The 25,782-nt window shown below is 38.6% G+C and overlaps 1 protein-coding gene across 3 annotated transcripts in view; it reads right to left on the bottom strand.

Annotated features, from left to right (window-relative positions):
* Positions 1-25,782, bottom strand: part of TJP1 (tight junction protein 1) — a 195,562-nt gene that overhangs the window by 2,264 nt on the left and 167,516 nt on the right. For 2 of the 3 annotated variants that reach the window (XM_061447139.1, XM_061447140.1), the window contains 18 exons: positions 23,408-23,513; positions 22,422-22,572; positions 21,783-21,891; positions 20,858-21,077; positions 20,254-20,438; positions 20,026-20,121; positions 19,513-19,595; positions 18,966-19,176; positions 18,426-18,526; positions 16,899-17,249; positions 16,251-16,502; positions 14,560-15,459; positions 14,089-14,183; positions 13,360-13,584; positions 5,717-5,892; positions 4,484-4,925; positions 3,998-4,215; positions 2,589-2,732 (listed from right to left, as the gene is read on the bottom strand). In XM_061447139.1, coding sequence (XP_061303123.1) covers positions 2,589-2,732; positions 3,998-4,215; positions 4,484-4,925; positions 5,717-5,892; positions 13,360-13,584; positions 14,089-14,183; positions 14,560-15,459; positions 16,251-16,502; positions 16,899-17,249; positions 18,426-18,526; positions 18,966-19,176; positions 19,513-19,595; positions 20,026-20,121; positions 20,254-20,438; positions 20,858-21,077; positions 21,783-21,891; positions 22,422-22,572; positions 23,408-23,513 — 4,065 coding nt within the window. Of the gene's footprint in view, positions 1-2,588; positions 2,733-3,997; positions 4,216-4,483; positions 4,926-5,716; positions 5,893-6,677; positions 6,729-13,359; positions 13,585-14,088; positions 14,184-14,559; positions 15,460-16,250; positions 16,503-16,898; positions 17,250-18,425; positions 18,527-18,965; positions 19,177-19,512; positions 19,596-20,025; positions 20,122-20,253; positions 20,439-20,857; positions 21,078-21,782; positions 21,892-22,421; positions 22,573-23,407; positions 23,514-25,782 lie in introns of all 3 variants that reach the window. The other variant, XM_061447138.1, reaches the window with a different exon arrangement.

Raw genomic sequence — 25,782 nt, 5'->3', positions numbered from 1 at the left:
AAGGTTATACTCCATCTGCACAGCCAATTGTTTTTCAAGTATCTAAACATAAACCCACTACTAAATGCTGCCACTGCATACAAGGTATTATCATTGCACTGCGGTAGAATAGTGAAATATGCACTCAGTTCTCTTAAGCCTTCCAGATAACTGACATGAAATAGCTTGGCCGAAACAGATCTGCCCTGAGAAATGTGCAACGAGCTACAGAACCCAGTCACACAGGCTGCACACACATGAGACCTCTCTATTAATTAAGACTGATGCAAAATCCCCAATTTTCTTGAAGAACTCATGAAAACATAATGAAGTACACAATGCACTGGTGTGGAGTAATGTCAACATCTGATGCAGGGACGAAGAATAGAAGTGGCCTTTGTACAGTTAAGAGAGTGCAAACAGAGAGTGCAAACAGCTAAGACTACTTGTTTCAGTCAAGAAGCTCAATAATGCTGGAGAAGTTTTAATTTTATAGATGTAGGGAAAGCCATTCAAAACTTCACATGAACGAATATATTTGGGAGAAGGGTAAAGCAGGACTGTAGGACAACAAGGTCCTAGTCTTGCCCATGAAACAAATGGCAGACAATCTTCCAATCCTTCCTCCTAAATACATAGTAAGGATCAGACTGTAGCCAGTGCATCCTCTACCTGTTGAGGAAGTTTTTACCATACTTACATAGAACTGCTTTGGAGAAAAAAAAAAAAAAAGACAATCCTCTAGAACTTTTTACCGATACATTCTAATAAATGTGGCCATAAAAGGCAACTCTTTTTCCCAAGTCAGTTTTAATACCAGCATCATTCAAGCTTTTGAAGGGGTTTGAAAGTATCAATATAAGAGGCTTAAATGCAGCAGAAAGATGTTAGTAAGTGCAAATGAATGTCACTTTTAGGACAGAACATGGATACATTGAGAAAAGATGAGGTAGAGCAGACAACTGAAGAGAGAAAAAAACCAGAATTCTATAAGCTGTTATTATAAAGCCACCTCAAAAATCAGAGTCCCATAAGAAACTAATTTAGAAAGAGAGAAAACAATTATTTATTTAAGACACAGTATGGTCTACTTACATATCATAAGACAGAATTGCCTAATTTTAAAGTTTGTCTCAAAAAAGCAATGTTATGATATACATCCCATTTCAGATTAACAGAATGTGGTGTTATATTTACAGTACAGAAAGTGTTAGGGCTTAAATATACACGCTCTTGCTCTCACCCACACATGCGCGCGCGCACACACACATCCCACTTTGTAAAGGGAGAAAAATGTCTCAGTAACTTCAGTTATTGTTCAGATCATTTTAGTCCTCTCCCTTCACTTCAAGTAAGTTCATGAACAGGTGCTATTAGTTACAAAGGAAGGTCGTGTCATTTTTATACACAGTTGTCAAATCTTTTGGGACCCTATAATTTATAAGTTTGGGTTTTAACACTGCCATTGTATACTCATGTTGTTAAATAGATGCATGCAACACGTGCATATAATAGAGTGTAAAAAACAACTGAAAATTATTGCCATTAAACTTCTAGGTTATTGAATCCCCATCAAGGGGATTGATGCTTTAATCTTTCAAAGCATCAGTGCTTTGGTGTTGACAGTGATAGATACATTAGTGACAGAAGATACGCATACATGGTGGCTTAAATGCTCTATACAGAATTACATCATTCAGTCATTACTTAGATCATACATACACAGTAATGGTTTGAAACTTCCACCACAAATTTTGAAAGTAGCTGAATAAAACCTTAAGACTTTTTCCCCAGATGTGCAAATGTTCCTTCTTAAAATCTCTGTAACGTCACAGCCATTTCATGAAATTGCTTGAAACGTGCCCAGAATTCTCAATTAGGCACCTCACTGACAATTTCAGCCAATACATTCTCCCCTCATCCCAGAAAGCCAGAGTGAGGTAAAAATGAACAAGTAAATTAAATTGCAACCTAGCTGTAACTTTTACTATCAACCAGAAAATTCTGGGTAAAAGGCAGTAGAGGAGAAATAGGCAGAAGCAACCAAGAAAAGTCTTGTGGAAAATCCAGCTACATTAGAATGAATTGCAAATGCTTTTACTGAACACTATAGTTTTCTTAAATGACCCAATTGTTAGCATCAGCTTGCACACGTGAAAACAGTTAACAAGCGTTAAATCATGATTTATGAGCATGCAGATTGTTAAGATTTGCAGAGTCCTATATGGTTAATTAAGCAACAGACAAACAACAGTTATGTTACAAAGGCCAATCAGAGGTACATATAATTTCCTCTCAGTTTTAGTGCGACTATCATTTCAAGTGAGTTCAGCTGTAGCAGTCCTCAAGAAAGAAGACAGAATAGAAAAATACAATTATATTTAATAGACTAGAGATATTATTCTTTTTCTGCTATCATGGTTTTAGCTATGAACTGGCACCATGAGTAAATGTAAGAAAGACATTTGTAATGGAAGTGAAATGGAAGAGTCTGACACAAATACAATGATTGAGTTCTTTGTATTACACAGCATCACCTTTAGCCAAATTAATTTAAATTATACGATAGCACCCAAAAGCCCCAAAAGGACAGAGGGAGGACAGCATACCCGACGAGGAGTCAGAGGATTTTAGAGCAAAAGACCAACCATCAGGGGTCATAGACGCACAGTGTGGCAGGCGCAGCTCCACTGGCTTCAGGAATTTTAGTCCATGAGGCCCACACATTACCAAGGGGCTAAGAAGTGTTTCACCTGTATTTAAGAGAAAGAAGAACCTGTTAATGATTCTTCATGAAATAGGTTCAAGGTATTACATAACTACATTGCACAGCTACTCAGCCATTTAGAGAAAAATATGAAACTTTTGACCTGTCAGTAAAGAACAGCACCTAGCAAGACTGTTGCTCACTGTCTCTTTGAGAGTATTCAATTGTCTTTTCAGTGGAAGGTATCATGATTTCTAAATTAAAAAGGATAAGTAAGTGTGATGATTAAATCATGCTGGGTGTCAGCTTTTTTTAGCCACTAATTTCTAAGCATGTGCATCAAAACAAACAAATCCCCAAATCTGTAAGCAGTTTGTTCCTATTTCTCTCTGCAGTATAGCTGCAATGTTCTGCCTGTATGGATTTATGGCACATTGGGCTGAATAGAGCCTACGACCCTTATTCTAACAGTCAAAATATAAGCATACAAATATATAGGTCTATTCTCAGTTTAAAAATCCAAAAATTAATGTACATTATTCAGTTAATTAATACCCCTATGTTTAGTTCATAAAGATTCAAAGTAACTGCAGATTGCAACTAATGCTTTAACTCTGAATTTACTAAACTAAGTTCCTTGAAAATTCAGAATCTGACAGGTGAGAAAAATGCACGTACACTGGACTAGGGGTATGAAAGACAGACTTACTATGAAAAAGTTGCTTAACTAAACACACTGTTCAACCTTTAGGAATAAGACTATCAAGAAAATATTTATATAAAAGAATACTTTTCAAAACCATGAAAAAAATAAAATGCGAAGTATTTTGAAGTATTGAAGTAAATTCTAGATATTAAACTCAAATTAGTTCCTGCTTAGTGCTTTTGGTTCTAACTGGGAGATGAAATATTTCTAATAAGCAAGCCTAGAATAAATCCCTGCACTGTGAGGGAAGCTACATTTTCAAAGATATTTAAAATTAATTTAGAACCTTCTTTAGTGCACAAGCTAAGTTTTAAATCAGTACTTAAGTCTACAAATTCAATATTCTCAAGTTATAATTCAGGGCCTCCATCTTGCAACTTTCAATATTGAACAATTATTGCTTGCCTTACACTTCTTGCAAAATGTACACTATATCGTCATAAAGAAATGTTACATCCTGAAGTGTATTACAGTATTTTCGTTATTTAATTTTGCTGTTAGAAAAGATCTGTATTAAATAACATAATACTGTTTATTTTACTGTTCACTATTTAATTGTAATAAATAACATAATAATAATTAAATAATCAAGAGCCAGCTCTTACCTTTCTCTTTGTCCAAAGGTGGAAGTATACTGTTGTCTCTGCAGACTTTGAAATATATTTCTTGCTCTATTCCCTCTGGAATGGCTCCTTGTGGTATAATAATACTAACTCCAGTCTCTATAGAGCTCAATACACCACCATTGCTGTTAAATACACCTCTTGCCGTGGCTACAACAGTGTGTCCATCTTCTTCCTCCTCATCCTCAAGGGCTGAAGGGCTGAATGCAAGACAGAAAGCCTAGCAGTTTTATCAGTATTTTCTTCCTGAAAGTCAATGGCATACTTGCCTCTAGCATTTTAGAAGAGCACAGCCTAGAGGAGACTAGCACTGATTTTTAGAATTAGAATTATAGTAATAATCTTTCAACTATAATATCAACAGAAATTGGAAGCATAGAAATTACAGAAGCAAATCTGCATTTCTCACAAGTTTCACAGATAAACTGCTACAGATGTGCTAGTAGGAAGAAAAAAGCAGCAGCTTACCTTACAGGAATGGCTTTAGGCACAGCATTAACATTATTTGGTTGATATTTAGGCTTGTCGACCTGTACAGCAAAGGTGTCCAATCCACTATCAAACTCAGGAGGCTGTGATGAGCTGTGTGCTTTCAAAATTGGTTGAGGAGAATTTGGAGATTTTGATGGCAACTCTGGTTTATGCTGAGCTTCATTTGGCAAGAGATTATGGTTGAATTTAGGACTTTCAAACTTGCGCTCAAAGGGTCTTGCAGCACTAGTGTAGGGTTTTGTTGTAAAGCGGTTGTAAGAAGGAGTGACTGTTTTCTGTATCTGTTCAGTTCCATTAATAGGGCCTTTGTCAGGGAAGCTTTTCTGAGGGTAAAACGTGGACTGCACAGTGTCCTCTCTAGAGGATCTGAAAACTGCTGGCTTATTCTGAGGTGGAGGAGGGTCAGACACAGAGTTAACTGCAATGCAAATAAAAATACCGCAACTTGTCAGTGCCCATCAGGAATGTATGCATAGTCACAATTTCATACGAATACATTTTAGTCAATTGTTAATCTATTTTACATAATATATATAGGCTCAGTTTAGCTCTCTTAGATCATTTATCTTCTTATTACATTTTGCATGTTCAGGCAAATTATCTGAAGTTTCATTAAATAGGTAAATTGGATACAATGGTATGACCCTTCAATAAAAAGGTTAGGCTGATTTATACCATGACAAAAAAAAATAAAATCAAAACCCAAACAAAAACAAAACTGAAAACAAAGAAAAAACCAAAAACCAGTACTGCGATGCTATCATGCACTCACACAAATGAGAAAATTCAGCTGAATGGGAAAATTCAGCTGGCCAATCCTCACAATGTGAGAACAAACCCAATTTTTTTCTTCTATTTTCAAATACCTACAATTATTACTCATGCCTAAAGAATTCTGGTCCAGTGTACCATTGAGATGTAGGTTCTCTAAGTACTAGAGATTTTAGTTTATCTTTGCTGAGACCTCTACATATGGAAAAGATAGTTACAGAAACTGTTTAACACCTGAAAGTTAGTTTCAGATAGGATCACCAGTGATTTCACGATTATTTCACTCAATCTCACTATAATAAAAGCTATTTTCACTAATAATTATTCCACATTTCAGTTAAAGAACACCACAATTACCAATTCAGACATGCTGAAGCAACCACATAAGCATCTGACAAGTGTTACCACATGAGACAAGTTAGCTTTCCAACTGCTCACCTTCAGAAAGTGCAGGCTTATGATGTGCTGGGAGAGACAGGACAGGGCTATTAATTGACTGAGGTTGCGTATACTGGACTGCAGAAGCAGGAGGAGGAGTTGTAACTTGAGGGATTGGCTCATAGCGTTTTTCACCAACAGACCTTTCTGCTGGCTCACTATCAGTTGTTTTCCCCCTGTTGAAATAAAAAGACAACAACCCACAGCTGACTGTTTAGTTTCATCAGGAGTCTCAGCTCCTGCATCCACTGTAATTTCTTTTCTCTTCTATGATCACCTGATTTCCATCTCTTCCTATAAATATTAAAATAAGATTTTCTTTATATCCTGTCCAAGTATAAAAACATTTACTGATAAGCACAAGAGATTAAGACAACACTGAATCTTTAGAAGAAGATTAGTAACACAAACCATGGCAAACAAAAGGCAGATGACATTTCAGGTGTATTTGATATGATTTCTTAAAAGATCTTAATTTTTCAATTTCATTTGGGGTAATTTAAACAAAAATGTGTTCTCTAATTTAGCAGATCTTCAAAACAAAAATGTAAAACCACTTTTTCTTTTTTTTTTTGGAGGGTTGAGGGGGGGTGGATTTTTATGAAAAGCGTAATTAGCCAATAAGACAATGGAGTCTAGTTCAACTTTCCTAAATACACCTAGTATTTGAACAATGCCATCTTAATTAGAGATGTAATCAGCTTAAGCTTCACTAGCTTTATGTGCATAGCGTAGATAACGATTAAATGTTATTTTCAAAACATTTCTTCTTATACTAGAAATATCTGTCCAGGTTTTTTTAGGTCAGGAAATTATAAATGCTGAAATACCTTTAATTTTGGACACAGATTGCACTTTCAAAATTTGCATGTTTGAAGTTTTAAGTGCACATAATGCCTGTGATGAAAAGTAACAGTGAAGAGGACACCTGAAAACATCCTCACATCAACAACAGTCTTACCACTTGATGCTCCTTTTCAAGTAGTCATAGCTAGTGTAAGAGCCAAGAAATCTAGGTGATGGCAAAGCAAACAGCAATAGAAGAATGAAAGAAAATAGTCATTCTATTTTGAGCATATTATTTCTCCATACTTCTTACGCTAGTCCTAGCAGCTTTCATATGACAAGGTTGTTGAAACAAAGTCACACTACTTTTAACGGTGATGTTTCTGATATCTTTACCATATACATATATACAATGAACACCTACTGAATTTGAGATTTTTTCAGTGAATTAGGAAATGGTCAAGATCTCAAATGAACAGATATTGAAAAAGAACAAACAAGATTACACTAAGCCATTTGTTACAATCTGTATCAAAGTTATTCAATATATTGAGAAAAGCGAGCAAAATCTAAGTCCCATATTCTAACAATCTCTCATGGTCCAATCTCCTTTCATTTTATCAGTTTTAACATACACAGAATGATTATAGTTTTGTACTGCAGATCATGTACTGCGGATACATTTATAGCAAATGTTTCTGTAGCATTATGAGTTCATCCAATAGCAGAGCCTACAACATAGAAATGTTTCTGTGTTCAGCAATTCCTAGAGGACATCCTAGAAGAACTGTTTATGAATACTAGAAGAGACACAAAACTGCCAGTATACTGATCACTTTCCCCTGATTTTTAACAGTTACCTTGCTTACATGTTGCAAGAAAATACATTTTACATTAGGACTGCTTTTCCTCATTGCTTCACTTTCTGTACACTCTTAAAAATGTAACAGGCAATTTTAGACACCAACAGGCTTACAGTTCAGAGGAGTATGTTACGCAATGAAGAAAAGGGATGATCAACTTTAGAAAGTCTGCTTGATGACCATATGAATGTCATGCTCAATGAGCTAAACAGCGTCCATATGAACAGCTCTACAGTCAGTGTTACAAAAAAAAAAGATCATTTTAGATCTGCTGCTTAAGCTTCTGTTCCCACTGATTTATATAAAGCCATTCACCCAACAACAAAAGATATTATTGTATGCTTACTCACTAGTGCCTTTAATTCCAGGCAGGTAGTAGCTGCCTTCTCAGAAAACTACCAACCTGAATTCACTACTTCCCAGAGGGGAATATTAAAAAGGGGAGCATAGCACTGCAGAAGACCACAGGAAAAAAAAAAACAAATCAACACACTCCACACCTCATCAGAATTGTCTGCCAGCTTTCTGAGAAATATGGAAGGTAGTTCATTTTAATGGAGGGAGCAGAAGAAAGCTGTGACAACACACGAGCACCAAGGTGTGCTTAATATAGAATTACAGAATCATAGATTAGTTAGGGTTGGAAAGGACCTCAAGATCATCTAGTTCCAAACCCCCTGCCATGGGACACCTCCCACTAAACCATGTCACCCAAGGCTCTGTCCAACCTGGCCTTGAACACTGCCAGGGATGGAGCACTCACAACCTCCCTGGGCAACCCATTCCAATGCCTCACCACCCTAAAAGGAAAGAATTTCTTCTTTATATCCAATCTAAACTGCCCCCGTTTAAGTTTTAACCCATTACCCCTTGTCCTGTCACTACAGTCCCTAATGAAGAGTTCCTCTCCAATGTCCTTGTAGGCCCCCTTCAGATACTGGAAGGCTGCTATGAGGTCTCCACGCAGCCTTCTCTTCTGCAGGCTGAGCAGCCCCAGCTTTCTCAGCCTGTCTTCATATGGGAGGTGCTCCAGTCCCCTGATCATCCTCTGGCCCTTCTCTGGACTTGTTCCAACAGTTCCATGTTCTTTTTATGTTGAGGACACCAGAACTGCACACAATACTCCAAGTGAGGTCTCATAAGAGCAGAGTAGAGGGGCAGGATCACCTCCTTTGACCTGCTGGTCACACTCCTTTTGATGCAGCCCAGGATATGGTTGGCTTTCTGGGCTGCGAGCACACACTGCCAGCTCATGTTCATCTTCTCATCGACCAACACTCTCAAATCCTTCTCCGCAGGGCTGCTCTGAATCTCTTCTCTACCCAACCTATAGTTGCGCCTGGGATTGCTCCAACCCAGGTGTAGGACCTTACACTTGGCAAGGTTAAACTTCATAAGGTTGACATCAGCCCACCTTACAGCACATTCTTCTGTTGTAAACTCCTAACTAAGGGTCAGCCACAATCTCAACCACATAGTCCAGAATCTGTATGCTGTGAAAGTAGCCCACAACAAAATGATTGCTTACAACTTCTAAGTGTGTAAGTGAAGTTCCTACAATTATTGATGTGCTGTCTTCTAAGCTGTCTTCCACTTCATTTTCTTTTTCATTTAAAAAAAACATTACTTTACTTTGAAATGAAGCTGAAAGGAACCAGTGAGCAGCAGGTTATAAGCTTCAGTGCACACCACCACTTATCAAACTGCACTGCTGACCTTCAGTTCCCATTCAAAAACTCTAGCTCTATGACAGGCATTTAAAGAGTTCAGCTAAAGCAGTTTAAAAGGTTAATATAGGATGCTGTTCCTTCCTGCCCCCTCAGATAGGGCCATAACTGATCATGTGAGTACTCTTAACCCTACTCAACACAAAACTTAGATAAGCTACCTCATTTTGCAGCATGTCAAGCTACTGCATTTATCTACATTGAACCAAGCACGGACAAATCCACTACCTTCAACCACAGGGGTAGTAGTCTCATAAATTGCTCCAACTACATCCACTGAAATATCCATTTACAAGTACTACTATTTTCTCACATCAAGACAAACTATCCCTTATTCCACAGTTACTGGCAACTCTAGCATGCATGTATGGCATTGCCCATACAAAGCAGCTTTACTAATGCATGATTTCCTAAATGATGCTAATAAAACCTTAACAAATTAAGAGTAAAAAAATTTGTACATATGTAATGGGAAAAATACATACTTTCACACTACTTAGTGACAAAGAACTTTGCATAATTTAATGTTTAACATTAATTTGTAAAACTGAAAAAGCTGTGGCTATTTGCTCATGAATAAATAAAATTGGTCCTCTGTACCCTGAATACATTACACAGATTATGCAGGAACTAGCAACTGCATCATCAACAGTTCCTCTATCACCCAAATTTAGTCTTATTTATTTTTAGAAAAGTTTATTCCCAGAACAGCCATTACCATATAAATTGACTGGAAAAATAAATGAATAACAAACAAGTAACAGGGTATAAACTGGAAGCTGGCAAAAGGAGAGTACTAAATATGAATGCTTTCTCAATACAGCAATTGTTCTGTGTTTCCACACATGGACACTGGAGTAGGCTTCTAGAGACGGTACTGTCCAATTGAGTAGTGTTCTTGTTTATCTCTTTCCACTTTCTTCCATTAATGTTTTGTTATCTATTCCTACTGGGTAAATTTTCTTTCCCACATCTGTCCCTTCCTGCTACGGGTTACATTCTTTCATAAAGAAAAAACAACACATTTTTGTCCCCTGACATTTGAAACTATTAGCCTTAAAACCAGTGGCACTAAGACGTCACCTTCCCATAAATACAAGCCCTGAAGTTACACAGTAAGTCATAAAGAAAATGGAAGAACTAAGCAGCCAAAGAATGGAAGTGTCATGGCAGACAGAAGCAGCAGGTAAAACTATAGAACAACATCCCTCAACTATTAGCTTTCTGCAGCAAAAATCAGTAGTTGGGTACGTCTCTCACATTTTTCCCCTGTGTCACAACACTACAGAGGATAACAGGAGTACAACAAAAGCTTACAACACTACATCTGAAGAATTTTACAATCTTCACAATTACTTGATAAAAGCTTACAACATAGCTCCCAAAGCATTACTAGCGTTTACAATAACAACACAATTCATGCCTACAGAACAAAACAGACAATCTATGGGTAAGATTGTTTTTTGTATGTGGAAACATAATTCTGAAAGCTACTGTGATGCACTGAGGCCTGGTAAGACCTTTTTTAGGTGTCTTCCTATAATGCACAGAGAGTAGGAAATACATGCTCCCATCTTTCCATCAGAAGACACCGGGCAAGTGAAGAGGAAAGATGAAAAACATCCTTGAATGAGAATCAGAACTGGTTATACAGTACTATACACATTCCTTCCCTGACATCTAAAAAAAGTAAAATAAGAAATAATTAACATATGTAGATTTTTTGATCAGAAGAGTTAATCACTTAAAACTGATCAAGCTTTTGGAAAAATTGCAATAGTCTCAGTCCACAAAGACAGACACTGGAGATGACAGATGATATAATACAAATAAAAAACAAGATTTCAGAGACCTAGGTCAAATCCTTTAAGACTGGAACACAGCTTATCGAGTACATGAAAGACATGTACATACATATAACTCTGTGAAAATTTAGCGAGCTAGTTTGTTGTTTTCCTCTAAAGTTGTCATTTACATTAAGGTTGTGTCATGGTTTACTGCCAGCTGGCAACTCAGAGCCATGCAGCTGCTCGCTCACTCCATCCTTTCCCCCCCCACCCCCCGCTGCAGCTCCCAGAGGGATGGGGTGAAGAATCAAGAGAATGTAAATCGCATGGGTTGAGATAAGAACAGTTCACTAACTAAGGTAACAGTACAATACTACCACTAATAATAAGGGAAATAACAAGGGGAGAGAATATAAAACTAAAATGGGAAACGGAAAAGAAAATAGCAAACACAAGTGATGCACAATACAATCACTCACCACCCACTAACCAATATCCAACCCAACCTGGGCAGGGATCTGGGCCTTCCAGCTACCTCCACCCAGGTTATACACTAGGCATGACGTGCTGTGGTATGGAATACCCCTCTGGCTAGTTTGGGTCAGGTGTCCTGTCTCTGCTTCCTCCTGGCTTTCCTTACCCCTCTTCACTGGCAGAGCGTAAGACTGAAAAGTTCTTGATTGAGGTAAGCATTACTTAACAACAACCAAAAACATCGGTGTGTTACCAGCGTTGCTCTCAGACTAGTCAAAAACAGAGTATTGCACCAGCTACTAAGAAGGAGAAAAACAACTTACAAGTGAACCCAGGACAGGTTGCCAGATTTTCAGCTGGGTAGTCCAGATTTCAAGCAGGAATACAACTAAAGCCTTCAAAAAATGCCCCATTTTCAGCCCGCATGCAGCAAGCCACAACAGATTTTCACAGTAACAGTTACAAACACATTGTTATAGTTTGAAGCAAAACAAATTAGGTAACTGGAGAGTATTCACAAAGTTTGTATAACTATCTTTCAAGATGGCCAGTTCTTTACCTGAGCTAAATCTGTGTATGAACTCTTACACAATTTCTGTATCAACATGTTCCAAATAAAGGAAGCAGAACAACACAGGAAACAGATGTTTCCATCAACAGATTAAATTCTTGCCTCAGCAATACTCCCTGAAGGCTTAATTTCCTAATGTCAAATACTGCTAATATGTACAGACCTGTCTGCAGAGTAAGCGCATGCAGAATAGGAATAAACCAAAACCTTGGCTTTGAAGATATTTAAGCACTCACTATTATTAGCTAGACTGAATATTTTGTGATATTCTGTTTATCACTATAAACAGAACATAATAATTGATCTGGATGAGGCGATCAAGTGCATCCTCGCTAAGTTTGCACATGACACCAAGTTAAGCAGAAGTGCTGATCTGCAGAGAAAATCTAGAAAGGTTTGATCAATGGGCTATAGCAAACTGTGCTTCTCAAAAAGGCAAAGAGCTGGGTCCTGCACCTGGGCCACAACAACCCTACACAATGCTACAAGCCTGGGGAAGAGCGGCTAGAAAGCTGGTTGGTGGAAAAGGACTTGTGGGTGTTGCTTGACAAGACAGCTGAGTAGAAGCCAGCTCTTGTCCAGTTGACCAAGGCTGCCAACAGCATCCTGGTTGTATAAGAAACAGTGGGCCCAGCAAGACCAGGAAAATGATCATCCTCCTGTACTATGCACTGGTGAGGCTGCAGTTCAAATCCTGTACTCAGTTTTGGGCCACTCACTACAAGGTGCTGGAGTGTATTTAGAGAAGGCCAAAGCTGGTGAACTGTCTGAAGCACAAGCCCCATGAGGAGTGCCTGACAGAACTGGGGTTGCTTAGTCTGGAGAAAAGGAGGCTCAGGGGAGATGTTATTGCTCTCTACAACTACCTTAAAAGAGCTTGCAGTGATGTGGATGTCAGCCTCTTGTCCCAGGAAACAAGCGGTAAGACAACAGTAAAAGGCCTCAAGTTGCACCAGGGGAGGTTTAGATCAGGCATTAGAAAATACTCCACTGAAAGGGTTATCAAGCACTTCCCTAGCACAGGCTTGCCTAGGGAAGGGTTGGAGACACAATCCCTGGAGGTATTTGAAAGACGTACTTAGGACATGGTTTAGTGGTGGACTTGGCAGTGCTGAGTTAATAGTCAGACTCAATGTTAAAGCTCTTTTCCAACCTAAACAATTCTAGAATTTTAGGTTAGTAAGTGGTAAGAAAAAAAGTAACATGTTGAAGGTCCTGAAACATATAAAAATTATTCATTTACCAAAATGAAGAGTTATGCAGTTACATGTTTTCAATCTAAAGCTACATCTATACAGAGAAACAGATTTAGTGAATAAGAAATCAGATACCTGAACCCCTGGAATTCCACTGACAGAGGCAGAACTTGTGGTTTAGTCCTATATGCCTCGCTCCTTTTTCAAAAGGAAAAAAAAAAAAAATCTCTCAAACTTACTTAGAATAACTGGTGAAATTCAGCTGATTTTGTGAATGTATTGGTTTAGCGGGCTCAGAATGATGGCTGGCAGGAACCTGCGCAGATGGCTTATTTTCAAAACTCCTGCGATCAAAGTAGGAGAGCTGCTTTCGGTAATATTCTTCATCTTCTTCAGGATCATAATGATTTGAACGCACAATATCTTCAGGTGGCTTCACTTGAGGTCTCTGTGGTTCTGGAGCCCTAACCAAGAATAATACACAGTTGCCTTACACAGTCAACGAGCATAAATACCTGAATTGGAATTCTACTTTTATAACCTAGTTAGTAATAAGGCAACCAACATTTAATTCTTACAATTACATAGCTTGACTTTTTAACCTATACCGCATGGAAATTAAGATAGTTGTGAGACAGCATGAAGAAAAAAAATCCTTATTTCCCTTTTACCTTACCTACTCCATTTACTTTTACTTTCTAATTATCTCAAAATTTAAAAAAATAAAATTTTTTTTTGAGATAGACCCTCCTCAAAAATGCTGGAAAGACACACTACATCCTTCCCCTACTTCCCAGAAATCATATGCATGAGAACTGACTTTATGCCCTGCCTTACTATACACAGAAGTCATAATGACACATTCCAACTCCCCACTCGAGTTCCCAATTTGAATCCCTGAAGTAAGTTTTCTGAATACTCTGATCTCATGTCAAGAACTAAATTTAATTAATCAATTGGGCATCTACCTGTAAGTTGTTTTGTCGTGTTCATAATGGCTTTGAGAAGTTGATTTTGGACCACTTGCAGTTGTGAGTGTAGGCTTAGGTGCTAGCTCAGGAGGCTGTAAAGAAAAGCACAGCATATTCTCTCAGATTCTAACATTTAGAAAGATATAGCACTTTAAGAATAAGAAAACTAAGACTGCCTCTTCTCACCCAAAATGAAAAACAGAATGAAATACTAGTGAAAGATGAACTGGAGTTGTTTACAGCATGGCAAGATCCCCTTCACTGTTCTCACAATGTTTTCAATTTCTGCTTTTAAAACGTACTGCAGTTAGGTTGCCAAGAGGCTATTCCATAAGCAGTAAAGCTTTCTTTCCAAGACAGTATTTTACTTCTTGCAATCTAGTCTCATTAACAAGAAGCAGGCAATTTAGGAAAAAAAAGCCAACCAACCAACCAATAAAAAAAGCTCACAAATATCAAATGATTTACCTTGACAGCTGATGTATCACTTGGGTCCTTCATTTTTTCCAAAGATGGTGATCTTCTTCTTTCAAATATCTTAACCCGACTTCGCACAGACTGTGGTTTCATGGCTGGGTCATCCTCTTCCTCTGCTAGAGATGGTGGTGTAGGCAGTGGTTTACTGTTAGAAGGCAAAACTTCTGGTTTTGTTTGTGATGAAGGGGGAGGAGGAAGAGAAACACCTGAAGTGCTATGAGAAGGCTCATACTGTCCAGCTTTAGCACTATAGGCTTGAGGAGGACCTTGTTCATAGGCCCTTACATGGGGATCGAAGTACTGCTTCGGTTCGGGAGATCGAGAAATGGCTGACTGGTATGGCTGAGCTTCTTGTTTGTATCTACCATGTGTGTCATATCCAACAGTATGTTGATCTTCATATCTCATTTGTGGTAAGCTAAAGTTTTTGGGTGCATGCTCATAGCGAGGTCTGCCATCATAGCTCATTGTAGGGGGTTCCTCAAAACGAGGTTGTGCTGGATAATAGCTGCGTTCTGTGCTCTCATCTATATTTTGTCTGGAATCAAGATCCCTAGGAGGCTGGTTTTCGTAAGCTGTTCTTGTTTGGTTGTAGGGTGGTTTTTCATCGTAATATGCCCAGTGCTCCTCATAGGGAGGCACACGCTCATCATAATGTAGGCGAGGGTCATAACCACGAGGAAATTGATCTACATAGTTTGCAGAATCATATCTGTATGTTGACTGTTCATAGTCCCTGCTTGGTTGTTTTTCTGCATACTGAGCCTGGGATTCATAGATCAGATTTGGGTCTCTTTCCTGTCTCTGTACTGGGTGATTAATTGCTGGCTGTTTCAAGACATAGCTTTGTCTGGATGCTTCTTCATTAACATATGGATCCTTTCGGTATATCTGTTGAAGAGAGGCACAGTTCTCAGTTAAAATGCAGAGTAACTGCATCTGCATTTGAAATGTAGTATTTTAAGCAAATCTAAGTTCTAAATATTGGCTCCGATTTTGTTTAAAAGCAGAATAATTTGATGCAGGGTTTTCTTTGCAATTACAGGTGATTCAAGAGATGCCGTCCAGCCCTATTTTTAAGCAAAACCAATTAAGTAGATTAAAAGGGAAAGACAAAGTTAACAGTCTCTCACCTTTGGGGTTTGGTGCTGGGGGTGAGGGAGGGCAGGGGCGACAGAGACCACACACACTTTTTTGCAGGGCATGAGAAGAGCAGAAGCAAATTGACTTACATATTTAAGTTAGTTCTAGCACTGCTAAGGAAGAATACAGTCACTCAACAAACTGGATTCACCTTCATGGTCAAGGATTTGGCACGATTTAAAGTATACAAGACCTAGTGTCTTTTTTAGGGATCTAACAGATTTTTCCCAAGGCCTCATTAATAAGCAGAGGAACACTGACAAGCTAAAAAGTCACACAAAGTAAAATCAAAATATAGAATGCAGCCTTTTTTAACAACGTATTATCTTTTTGAGAAGTGAAAGGTATATAGTTTGAAGCCATGCACACAAAACATTAGATGATGCTTAGCAATTCAGATGCACTGTTTTTTTGTAACCTGCATGATCTCTTATAGCAAAAAAATTAGATGGAATTCTCCAAATAAGGGCAAAACAAAAAAGATCATGTGCTAGCTTGATGTATAGCAGGAAATCAGCGCAACAATGTGGCACAGGTACCTTTGCTGGATCTATATGCGGCGATAAGGATGATGACTCTTGTTCTCTTAGGACTATATGAGCTCCCTCAGTACTTGATGTTCTTAAGGGGCCCGCCTGTGGTTGGTAAGAGTTGTAAGGAGCAGCAGTAGGCTCCTCCAGTCTGACATTACTTAGGTTTACATTAGCATTTACTGCGGAGGCTGATGAGGTTGCAGGGTTTGATTCAGGCGACGGGGAAAGGTAAGGGACTGCAGGTGAGGCTTCTGCTTTCTGTGAAGTGTTTAAAATATTTTAAATATACCACTATTGAATCACTGTATGACTTTTTGATTTATATTAATATGATTTAAATGATGCTTTGACCAATGCAGCTAGATGTAGAATGAAATGTACTGAATGCATCATGCACTAGCACTTCCAGAAATTATGCTGAACATTAAAGCAAAACATTTAAAGTAGAATGGTACTTCAATCCCCCTGCTGTCAGAATGAGCCACTGAAACAGATAGGGCAAGTTGATTCTCTAACTCACTGATGTTGTCGTTGACAGATTCTTGTATGCACTCACAATACTGGTAAGCAGACCATAAACACAGATTTCTTGTTCAAGACAACTCAGAACCTGAAGTTAATGCACAGTGTCAGTGTACAGAATTACTTTCTTACCGGCTGAGTAGTTGTTTTAAATCCTGAAGAATCAACTCTGAGATTTGGCTGTGGCTGAGCTTGAGATGCGTAAGTAGGGTAAGTTTGAGTATCATGATGCATTCCAGAAGAATCCTCTCTAACAGGTTCAGAAGAACGTGTAATAGCAGATTCAGGAGGTGTCCCAACCTCGTCATTCAGAGTTTCATCCAGTTCTTGATCAGTATAAGCACCTCCTTCTGTATCTGTGTCTTCATAATCAGATGTGTGTCTACTGTCTGTGCTATACATAGAATATTCACTACCAGGAGCTGAGAGGTAAGAAAGGCGGTCATCGTGTAAATCAAGGTCCTCACTTGTAGCACCATCTGCCTGTGTCAAACAAAATTAGAGTACATGCTTTTTGAAATACCTTTTCAAGAGTGCCCTTTTTCTTGCATTGTAAAGCTAGGATTTTTTTGAGTGTGTGTGAATAATTAAACCTGAACAAATGGAAGGCATCAATTCTGTTCTGAACCACAACAGAAGGTCTGGTAGTTAAATAAGTTAGTTATATTCCAAATCCAGCAGCATAGCAAGAATATGAGATTTCAACAACTCAGAGTATCACAAAGGAGGAGAAATCAGGTTTTTAATCATTGAAGATGTTACCCTTACACTTAAAAGCCTTTTCTGCAGTCTGGCTCTTTTAATCATTTCACTAAAGGGTCAGATGACTGTCAGTGTAAGAAACAGGACAGTGTATAGTGTTCATATAAATCAGTGTTTCAAAAGATACAAAGCTACACTTCAAAGTGATATTATGATACTGGAATCATTAACTTCAGGTTAAAATATATATATGAGGGAAAAAAGACCTAATAAAGATATATCTAATTAAGAATTATGTAGCAATAGCTGATCAATCATTTGCTCACTTACAGTTGGCACTTTGCTTGATATTAGTCCAAGAGGATGGATCTAATGTGCATAGATCCATGCAGCTTGAGAAGGCAAGTGGAGTTTTAGTGGTGAACACAGAATACCAACTTCTGATTTTTTTAACTGTGTTCTCACAACCAAGAGAACACTGGTCCCAAAAAGGTCACAAAGAACATGAATATGCCACCTGCTTTTTTATTAGTAAAAAAGTCATCATCAGGCAATCCCAGCCAATAGCAAAACACCCAGAAGTTTTAATGAAAAAGCACCCAATCCTGACAAAATCTTCAAAGCAAGAGCATACCCTCCAGTAGTTAACTACTGGAGCATAACCTCCAGAGGTCAAAAGCTCTCACTGACTACACTCTCCCTCACAAGGACAACTGTACAGCCCTCATGAACAGAACAACTGACCTCATGTAGTGACAAATCAGTGATGAGCAGTTCACACAGCCATGAGGCATTACTGCTTTAGATCTTCAAAGGATGGTTAAAATGAGTAATTAAAAAGAAAAGCAAACATAATTCCACAAGTATCTGCCTACATCTGTAATACCAGATACAACGAAAGAACAAATAACTTCTCATAAATAGTTTTGTCATTTCTCCAAAAACATTATTTCTTACCTTTCCTTCTGAAACCCACACTAGTTGGTTCTGTTGTTGCTGAATTGCTTCTTTCAGAGCTCCATACCATCCTTCATTCATTGAATTCAAGTTAATGGTAGCTAGAAGTACAGGAGGTTAGTTTGACTTATGATTTCTGCAACTACAAGAAGGATTTGTACCTCCAGTAATAAAAGCAATATAAACTGGTAAGTTAAAGCTATGAGATTTAAATAGTACTACAAACATTAGCATTCAAAGCAAAGTTAAAAGCCTGATATAGTTTGGGACATTTTTTTCCAAATGGGAAATACTGAGTTAACAGTAATTTGGAATAAAGCAACACTTGAGTTTAGCCATCGTCTTCCTATTTATGGACGTTTGATTTTGGCTGACGAACCGGCAAAGCCACCAGATCTATTATTAGAAACATTATTTTGACATTTCATATTACATTTATGCAGTTACGTGCAAACAATGCACACATCAATGAGCTGTCGGTTACTGAACACCTCCCCCTCTCTCTCAGATATACTAAAATTAGTATATGTAATTACTTACTTGTGAAGAGATGGTGATTATTTTTGCGTAGCTTGTGAGCTCTTTCATACAGCTTTCTGGCACTTTTCCGTGATTCTGGGCACAACCTCATTCTCATAGTCTTTACACCTTGCTTAGAATCAGGATTTAGGAACACTACAATAGGATACCACTGGGCATAATTCAGACGGTCCACTGCATTAGGAGTGACATCTAATAAAGCATGTTTGTCCTGTTGTGGTAAAAAGGACAGAAGCACAGAAGTGAATCACTTAAGATTTTATTTTTTTTTTCCCCTTTAACATCCTCCAGAAATCTACTTGCTGTTACTTTTACAGAGTTCATTGTCTCAAAGTACTGATTCAAATTCTTTTCCTATTTGAATACTGGAAACCAAACGAATTCAAGTATCAGGCTACACAGACATATACATTTTGAACATGAGAAAATTATTTTTAAACACACTCATTACTTAGTCTTCTAAATTTGAAACACCCAACACCTTACTTGATGATACCTGTTTTACCCTTTTTTTGTGTTAAAAGTACAGTGACAGTAAAAGACTTACCCTATCAATTATCTGTTTTATAGTGTGAAGACGAATAATGCCAGAACTACGTTGGTCAGTACCAGCATCTCTTGGTTCACTTTCTGGTAAAAAGGACACAGTAAAAAATCTGTTGCAAGTTTACAAAATATTCTACATTGACTCATTAGGATAAAACCACTCCATAGCTCAAACTGTTAATTCTGATTGAAGACATTCCCCCTCCCTCAAAATAATACATTAAAATCAGCCCACCGACTTGACCACGAAAAATCACTGTATCTTTACAAACGCACTTAGAAACAGGGTAAAGCACCAAATTAAAATTAAATTTGAGAAGGCTATAAATAGAACTAATATTACTTTTACCCTCAGAGAATTCTAAGTAACCAGTGAAAGAGCTTATGTTTTGTCTGTTCCTTTACACTATCAGCATCTTGTTAAATATGGTAACAGCTAAAGTAATGTAGAAACTGTCTAGCTAAAAGGAAGTTGACCATTTTGTAACTACACAAAACATTATTCCACACTTACTTGCAATTTGAAAGATATCTGGTTCTTCTCTAGCAAGTTTCTCACGTGCCACATCAGCTATTGGACCGAAAATGGTTACAGGTCTGAGAAACCCAGCTAGAATTGAAAGCAAAAAGTCAAAATGCATTGATTGCTTAAAACAAATGCAAGACACTCTTCTATATGTAGGCTACGACAAAGCAAATCAGACAGATCTTTTACTCTGCAACAGCAAGAATAAAGCCATACCTTCCCGAAGAACAACTCTTTCATAGGCAGGAAACTTTGTCTGAACAGGTTGTGCAGAAAGATCTTCTCTGCTTTTTCGCAGATTTCTTTTTGAACTACGTAAACCTCGGAATCTCCAAAAATCCGCTCGATCTCCTCCTGCTGTCTTTGGAAGCGTGTACTGTACGCTAGCTAGCTGCTCAGCTCTAAGACAACAACAAATCCCAACCAGTTATCACAGAAGCCAGCTTCTGAAGTAATGCTTGACTAGCAAGCTTATACTTCCAAAACCCACTACCACCTGCTGAATCAAGCTTTTGTTGTTTCTGTATTAGACAGAACTAGATTGAACTACTGAGGCTGATATCACATTTCTAAAGCATTACATAGCCTTGTCTCTTGTATTGAAGAGAAAGCTTTTAGCATTTTTGTGGACTGTACAAGACTCAAAAGCAAATACATAGGTTAGATATTTAACTGCAACTTGTTTTAACACTGTCACTTTTTCTGACTAAACAAGTTCTATAAACCTCTGTCCTGCAGCCAAGTGCAATCATTCATTCTACAGATGCAGAATTTAAAATCATAACTTTAAACCAGCAATTTAGGTATTTTAATATCGTACCTGTTTTTGTTAGGTATGATACCTCTTTCGACTTCCTTATGATTCTTGCCAATTCGAATTGCCAGCCATGAACCCAGTTTGCCATTGTACAGAGTGTCCACCACGCGGAACACTTCACCTTTGTTGAAACTTAGTCCATAAGGAGATTCCTTTTCATATTCAAAATGAGTTCTAATATAGAAAGAATCCCCTACATCAGACTCAACAATGCGACGATAGACTGAAAAAAGGAAAAAGAAAACCAAAAGTAGAATGTGTTATGTAAACTCAAGTGATGTCCTAATGCTCACAAGAGCAACAGTGCTTCACCTTCTGCTTGTTTTCAATATACAGTAATACTTCAAGAAGCTGTAATGCCTCAAAGCTGCTCCATTTTAAACAGTGTAACTATTAATACTAACTTAATCTACCAATATAAACTCAGCTTTCAAAGCAAGAAATTCTCTGCCAGTGCAAGTTCAATTCCGTTCACCTGGAAGGAATTAATCTTACTGGGAAAGAAGTTTGTGTGCGCAACACAGTGTCATCATTCATTTTCAATGTGTCCTGGGTTCAGCTGTAACAGTTACAGCTGAACACAGGATACAATGGTAGGACTCCAACAGACTTCCCTGCTGCCCCCCAGGTTTCACGCCATACTTCTATCAGATGCCAGGAGTTACTTTCAGCGGGGTTTTTGTGGGGTTATTTTGGTAGGGGGTTTTGTTTGTTCCTTTGGGCTGGGGAGGAGGGGGGGCAACTGTTACAATTTCAATCTCTAGTCCACTTGTAGTAATAACCTATCCCAAAGCCAAATAAAACCCAAAACTTGACAGTCTTCATAAGGCAACAACTTCTTGGAAGCCAGAAGTTAGTCACCATTCACTATACTTCTTATGTTGCTCCTAGCAATCTACTACATTGCTCCCAATATACAAATATTTACCATCTTTTTTCTTCTGTGCTAAAATGGTCACTTCTTCACCTTTAGGAAGATCAAGCAAAAAAAGGACAGCTTCTTCTCTGATGATATTTGTGAAGTCTACGTTATTTACCTGGTATCAATGAAATAATTGGTTTGATTCAGCATATGGCATTACTGTAACAGATTTAACCATACAACAGGAAACCTGTATCAGCTTATTGCTATGATTTTTTTTTCTGAATTCAGTTTCATACATGCACCATGCACGTCTATCTCAAGGTCTCCTGTATCTCCGAGTAGTGTGCCACGTTATTTCTTGATAAACCATAGCTTCCAGAATAACAGGTAGCTGTTCATTAGCTGTTCCTTAGATAAATATTACAGAACACTTAAAACCACCAGTAAGAGTCCTCACAATTTAGTGACTGAACAGTTATCAAACAACTTTATCAACTGAATCAAATCTCAGAAATTGGATGTAAAGCTTAACAGCCTTCCTAACAACAGTATAGTAATGAGTTTTTGCTGCTATTAATTCATGGAGTAAGTGCATACAGAAAAACCCCTCTAAGAACTACAAAGTTAATATATTCAATGCTACAGAAAGGAAACCTACTTTGGTACAGGAAAACATTTGTACTGTTATTGGTTTTGACATACCCTGAGAATCTGGTCCCCTTCCTCTAATCCTTCTTTTGCTGCAGGGCTGTCTTCCAGAACACCAGCTACAAATATGCCAACATCATTGCCACCTGCTAGTCGCAAGCCCACACTATCTCCTTTTCTGAATTTTACCAGTTTCATGCTTGGCCTAGAGATTTAGAAAATATTTCATTTAGAGATGTAATAGCATAAAACATGCTGGTAAATTTGAGACTGAGCATATGCAAAGAACTAATTTGCTTAACATTTAAATCAGAGAATGTTTTGCTATCCATATCATTAACTGCTTATCAACTGCAGCATTACAACACACTCATTAGCAGCACTTCAAAAAACCCACCTGTATTTACATGTTTACTGGGGGTGGTTTGTCTAACAGTGATTTAACTGAGACACTTGGATACTCTTCCATAAATTCTCCTCCTTGTAAACAACTGTCCTGACATATGCATTTATTTTGGCTCTAAAGACATTTAGATAAATTTGAGACAAAACCAAACTAGAATCTATTCCCATGTACACTAATGCCAATAAAGGAGATCCCAGCTGAAGCAGACTCACTTCCGTGTCGCAACCTCGCACACTTCTGTAGTGATCTTCAGTCACTGCCCTCCGATTATTTTATAAAAGGAAAAGAATGTGCTACAGTATCTCTCCTCTCTCTGGAGATGGGGACAAGGCAGGAGGGGCAGGGTGCCCAGAAAGAGAAAAACACTGCGGATCCTTTCCACTAGTTGATCATTCTAACTGCTCATTTCCATAGAGAATTACTAGACTTTAAAATGGTATATTAAACAATATAAGCGCCAGCAAGATGCAGGAATAAACCTTAAGTCTATATCCTGATATTTCTGAACAGAAGTATCAGCACAGCATATTGGATTTGACATTAGATCATTTACACAGGTTATTCATCACTTTAGATAAAAGCTTGGTTTGCTCTAGAACCAGGCATATTTGAATAGAATTCAGAGTTACATTACCGAAGCATTCCATCTTCATGGGTTGAATTGGGCAAAGGGCCATCAGACGGACTGACTGGTAAATCGACATCTGGCTGACCTCCTTGTGCATACACTGGCTTTGGTTCTATTAAAATACCAAAAGACTTCAAATATCCATTTGGTCATTTAAAGATGAAAAAGTAAAGCTTACCTTTATAAAAATCTAATTACTTTCTCAGTAACCCACCTCTAGCCTACTTCAACACACTTGGCAGTGTAATATTAGAAACTTAGAACAACAGAAGACACTCTCACTGTGCCATTCAAAGAAGCATGATTACTGGCCTAAGTATTACTTCAGTAAAAATCCCCAAACTTCCTTTGTACTTCATTAAGTACTCCGAACACTGCAGAACTACGAGAACTAGAAGGCTGTGTGATCCCAAGACCACTTTCAACCCTCCCGTCTCTCACCTTGATTTAACTGATATAACTTTTACATTTTCCATGGGCTCTCTTCCATCAGGAATTCAATTCCTGAAATGAAAATACTACATTGGACCTACTGCTGCATGCCTTGAGGCTGGCAGATTTTGATGCTTACTTTGGTCCAATTGGCAGTTCTTAAAGGTAAGCCCATACTATGGCTTTGCTGCATAGATTCCCTCAAGTCACTAAGAGGAAACTGCCACTGCTGTCTTCCCTTAGTAATGAACATTAACAGGGGCTCTTCTCTGCTACTTGGTTGCTTATTTTAAAAGAAATTCTATTTAAGGCTTATCTCTGCACATTTGAAAAAAGTTGATTTCAAATGAGGCTGGCTTCAAACAACAACTCTGTATTCTTTTCAAATTACTAAATGGACTAGTTTGAAATTGGTAATTTCAGCCTCTGATGAATCCCTCTGAACAAATACTTTCCTTTCACCCTCCTTGGACACAAACAACCACGAGTTTTCTTGCTCTCAGTCTAAGCAGCAAGCTGCCACAGAATCTACCAACTACTTTTCTAACCATGTTTTTATTACAGTCTTTGAAATATCCTAATATCCCTAGAACTTTCTGTAAAGCTGTTAAAGGATTATATCCTTTATTGCACCTTTTTCTCTCAGACTATGAATTATATTGACACAGTCTCCCACAGCATCCTCACGGCTAAAATGAGGAAGTGTGGACTGGATGATCAGGTAGTGAGGTGGACTGCGAACTGGCTGAAGGAGAGAAGCCAGAGAGTTGTAGTCTATGGGGCTGAGTCTAGTTGGAGGCCTGTAACTAGTGGAGTGCCTCAAGGGTCAGTACTGGGACCGGTATTATTTAATGTATTCATCAATGATTTAGATGAGGGAATTGAGTGTACTATCAGCAAGTTTGCTGATGACACTAAGCTGGGAGGAGTGGCTGACATGCCAGAAGGCTGTGCTGCCATCCAGCGAGACCTGGACAGGCTGGATAGTTGGGCAGGGAGTAACTTGATGAAATATAACAAGGGAAAGTGTAGAGTCCTGCATCTGGGCAGGAACAACCCCAGGTTCCAGTATAGGCTGGGGAACGACCTGTTAGAGAGCAGTGTAGGGGAGAGGGACCTGGGGGTCCTAGTGGATGACAGGATGACCATGAGCCAACACTGTGCCCTTGTGGCTAAGAAGGCCAATGGCATCCTGGGGTGTATTAGAAGGGCGGTGGTTAGTAGGTCGAGAGAGGTCCTCCTTCCCCTCTACTCTGCCCTGGTGAGACCGCATCTGGAGTATTGTGTCCAGTTCTGGGCCCCTCAGTTCAAGAAGGACAGGGACCTGCTGGAGAGAGTCCAGCGCAGGGCAAGGAAGATGATTAGGGGAGTGGAGCATCTCCCTTATGAGGAAAGACTGAGGGAGCTGGGTCTCTATAGTTTGGAGAAGAGGAGACTGAGGGGTGACCTTATAAGTGTCTATAAATATATAAAGGGGGAGTGTCACGAGGATGGAGCCAGGCTCTACTCAGTGGCAAACAATGATAGGACAAGGGGTAATGGGTACAAACTGGAACACAAGAGGTTCCACTTAAACTTGAGAAGAAACTTCTTCTCAGTGAGGGTGACGGAACACTGGAACAGGCTGCCCAGGGAGGTTGTGGAGTCTCCTTCCCTGGAGACATTCAAAACCCGCCTGGACGCATTCCTGTGTAACATTATCTAGGTGTTCCTGCTCCGGCAGGGGGATTGGACTAGATGATCTTTCGAGGTCCCTTCCAATCTCTAACATACTGTGATACTGTGATATAGCAAGTCCATTTTATCTGCAGACACAAATTTAAATATTGTCTTTATGTATTGGCCTACATCTCCTCCCATCCAAACTAAGTATTTCCACATGCATCTTCTCATTCACTTAGTAACGAGTAATTCATTCTTCCCCACTAACCGACAAAATCCTCACAGTA

This window comes from Pezoporus flaviventris, unplaced genomic scaffold (genome assembly GCF_033815535.1).
Source record: "Pezoporus flaviventris isolate CSIRO_AGI_PZ_B2104156 unplaced genomic scaffold, CSIRO_AGI_Pfla_v1 ptg000006l, whole genome shotgun sequence".
NCBI classification, from domain to species: Eukaryota; Metazoa; Chordata; class Aves; order Psittaciformes; family Psittacidae; genus Pezoporus; species Pezoporus flaviventris.
Note: the sequence above shows the minus strand (reverse complement) of the source record. Positions and strands in the feature narration are given on the sequence as shown.